At 60.6% G+C, this 3,413-nt stretch overlaps 1 protein-coding gene across 1 annotated transcript; it reads right to left on the bottom strand.

The window, feature by feature from the left end:
- Positions 1-1,851: 1,851 nt before the first annotated feature.
- NKX2-8 (NK2 homeobox 8) lies at positions 1,852-3,180 on the bottom strand (the record flags this gene model as incomplete). Its single annotated transcript, XM_084239681.1, has 2 exons — positions 1,852-2,387; positions 3,030-3,180. 2 exons carry the CDS (start codon positions 3,178-3,180, stop codon positions 1,852-1,854), a joined length of 687 nt encoding a protein of 228 aa, XP_084095807.1.
- Positions 3,181-3,413: the final 233 nt, after the last annotated feature.

A 3,413-nucleotide genomic window follows, 5' to 3' on the forward strand; every position in this document is an offset into this window, starting at 1 on the left:
TTCTTGGAGAAAACCACCCCTTTATGGAGGAAGAACAGGGAAGAGCCAAGCACCCAGCCAGCTGACTATAGGGGGTAAGTCCCTGTTCTTCCTCAGAAATCCTTTCCTCCTTTTCTTTCCCATCTGCTCTGCCAGGGCTAACTGGGAAGCCACCAGGCAGTTTCCAATATATGTCTTACAATGTCATGGCTCCCTCCCCAGCAATCATTTATTAGAAAGAGGTTTTATGATACAAATTTGATAATCTCCCATCACACTGGCACTGTTATAATTGAAGTTGTAAGCCCATAAAATTCAAACCCTTTGTCTTCCTGAAGGCCACAAGGTTTAAAAAGATACCATTGTCCTCACTAACACCCACTACATTGTCACCAGGGACTGATTAAACAGAGTCCTGAATCGAAACAGTGCGGATTTTGTCTAGGTCCTTTTCAGGCCTGACAATGCCCTTTTCAGTTCCCAAGACAAAAGGAGGTTTAAGGATCGAGATTCTTCTTAGATAACCGCATCCATATGGAAGGCAAGGTGGCCAGCAGCTGAGACCCAAATACCCCACTCCCTTCCCCCTCCTCCCTCTCTCCCAAAATCCCAGGTGATAATACTGCATCCTCCTCCTCACAGACGTCCTGGATCCCTTGCTGTATCTAATGCCCCAAATTGCTCTCCTCAAGCTCTTGTCCCTGCAGTAGGCGCTAGGGAGATCATTACTCTGGGAGAGAGTGACTGCCTCTCCCAGGCACGGAGGCCCGCCCCCAGGCTCAAAGCAGTTAGGGCCTGCAGGGGTGAAAACTAGATCCTAGAACTTAGAGTGCACTGGGACTGTGGGTGAAATGAGACCAATCAGCAGATCCCACACCTATGTCAAGCCACCAGTGCTCTCCAAAGCATCCTCCCTTAGCTGCAAGCCCTGAAGTGGGTCATTCCCCATCAGTCTTTGATTTCTTCACTGAGCCACCCCCTCCTCACCCAGACCAGGTGTCACACCAACAAGAGGTAGGAAATCACAGCCACCAAGGCACTCGCAGACTGAACTGGTGGTTACGAGTTCTCTGAGGGGTGCACTTCCGGTTCCAAGCCCTCTGCAGCTGAACTCCGCAAACACCCGGTTGATAGCCAGGCCTGGGCCACAGAGAGTGCGGTGCATTTGCCCGGGGCCGAGGACCGGTTTCCAGAGAACCCTTAAGAGAAACTGATTATGTTCTGCCAGCTAGGTTGATTTCTGGTGTTTGAAAGGCCAGCAGCGCCTGGAACCCAGAGGTGCCTCCAAGTCATTTCAGGGCCTGAGCTGCCTCTTGCTTATGGGGACCCCAAAGGTGGCCTCTGCTTCCTCCCCGTACCTTGCTCTGCCCGCCTCGCCTCCCCCTCCACCCCTGCCCCTAGTATCATCCTAAAACCTTGTGGGGGCAGGGATCACCTGGGGTGGGTTTTAGCCAGTGATGAAGTGACAGGGCATCCCTTACTCAGAACTGCCCTCGGGAAAGCACAGGTCCCAACCACACTCCCGGCAGGCACGCAAGAAGACCCAACCCTATGCATTTTATTCTCGCACCACACTGAGAAAAAATATTCTATTTCTTTTAAAATAAATGGCTTCCCATACAAATAGCTATTTAAAAATATACAAATAAGGTCCAGGCAATAAAGTCTAGCTCTGGGGCCGGTGGGCGAGGGAAGAGGCGAGGGGGATCTTGGCGAAGCTCCCTGCGCAAATGCTGGTCAGGGCGGTGGCAGGGGACCCTGGCGCTGAAGGAGGCGGTGCCCACTGGGAGGTGGTGCCCGGGGAGCGCTCCAGGTCTCGGGCTCCGGCTCCAAGTCCGGGGACGCTCCAGGCGCCGGCGTCCCGCAGCTGCCTCACCAGTTCCAGGAGACCAGGGCGGGGGGCGCTAAGTGCTGGTAGGCGGGGAAGAGGCCGAGCGCCGAGCAGGGCCCGAAGGCGGCATAGCGGGGCAGAGGGCAGGCCGCGGCCCGGGGCGCGCAGCTCTTGTCCTGGGGGGCGGCCGAGCCCACCTCGCCGCAGCCGCCCCCACACGGCTGCCCGTCGCGCACCAGCACCGGCACCACTACGCGGCGCAGCCGGCCCGGCGGAGCCCGCAGCTCCGCAGCCGCGGCCAGGTCGGCGGCCCCCGGCGCGCGCGCGCGCTTCAGCTTGTAGCGATGGTTCTGGAACCAGATTTTGACCTGCGTGGGCGTGAGGCGCAGCAGGCGCGCCAGCTGCTCGCGCTCGGGCGCCGACAGGTAGCGCTGCTGCCGGAAGCGCCGCTCCAGCTCCAGCGTCTGCGCCTTGGAGAACAGCACCCGCCGCTTCTTCCTCTTCTCCGCGTCCGAGCCGGGAGACGGCCGCGGCGCCGCGTCGGGCGGGCTGGGCTCGGGGCTGCTCTCGTCCGAGGCTGGGGACGGCAAAAGCGACGCGACCCGGTGAGACGCCGGCCCGCCGCGCGGCTCCCACTTGCGCGCGGGCGTCGAGCCTCCGGCCCGAAGGCGCCTCGCTCGCCCGCGTTTCGGGGCAAGGCCGTTTCCTTCCCGGGGCCACATCTGGACACCCCTCCCCTCCTTATTCGGGAAGCTCGTTCCACCGCAGCCCACCCACTCGCGGACCCTCGGCACCAGCCGCGGCGCCGGCAGACGAATTTACGCCAGCCGGGTCACCAACCCCGGCCACCTCCAAGTCCACAGTTGCCGAGGTTTGAAAAATAAAAAAAAAAAACATCCAGAGGAGCCAGGCTTGCCCATGCTGCCCATCCCAGACGGAGGCTGGGGGACGTGATGTTGTTTTCCGGCACTTAAGAGCGACGCCTTAAGCCGGTAACTATTCTGACCTCTAGAAATATTAGCCCAACCCCGGGCGTCAGTGCCCAGCAAGGCGCAGGGATCTGCGCTCAAGGTGTGCCGAGAGGGACGCCTGGCACAGGGGTTTGAGGAGGACGGAGCCTCCGCTTCCAAGACCGAGAGTCAGAGTTTGGGCGTCCCTGTCCCGCAGGGGTCGGGCTCTGCGCGCCCCCCTCCCCCGCCGGGGCCCCCCGCTTACTCACAGGGATAGTGGCCCCGCTCCGATTCCAGCCAGGTGGCGCAGGTCCTGGGGGCGCGAAGCTCTGGCTCCTGCCTCCGCAGGTGCTGCGCATCCTGCTCGGGTAAATCCAGGAGGCTGCGCACCGTGAAACTGAGGCGTCCGGAGGTGGCCATGGCCGAGCAGGGAAAGGAGGCGGGGGCCGGGTACACTGGGAACCCAAGGGCGGACGGGGACGCCGCGCCTACGGTTGGGCGCGAGGGGCGCACGCCATGCGCGGGCTGCCGGGATATTAGCGCGTTTACAGCCCAATCCCTGTTTATATAAACAGCCCTTCCCACCCGGGAGGTTTTGAAAGCCGAGGTCTGGGTCTCCAGGGTGTTAAGTACCTGAATGAGCGCGGGACCAA

Source organism: Talpa europaea, assembly GCF_964194135.1.
Source record: "Talpa europaea genome assembly, chromosome: 8".
NCBI lineage: Eukaryota > Metazoa > Chordata > Mammalia > Eulipotyphla > Talpidae > Talpa > Talpa europaea.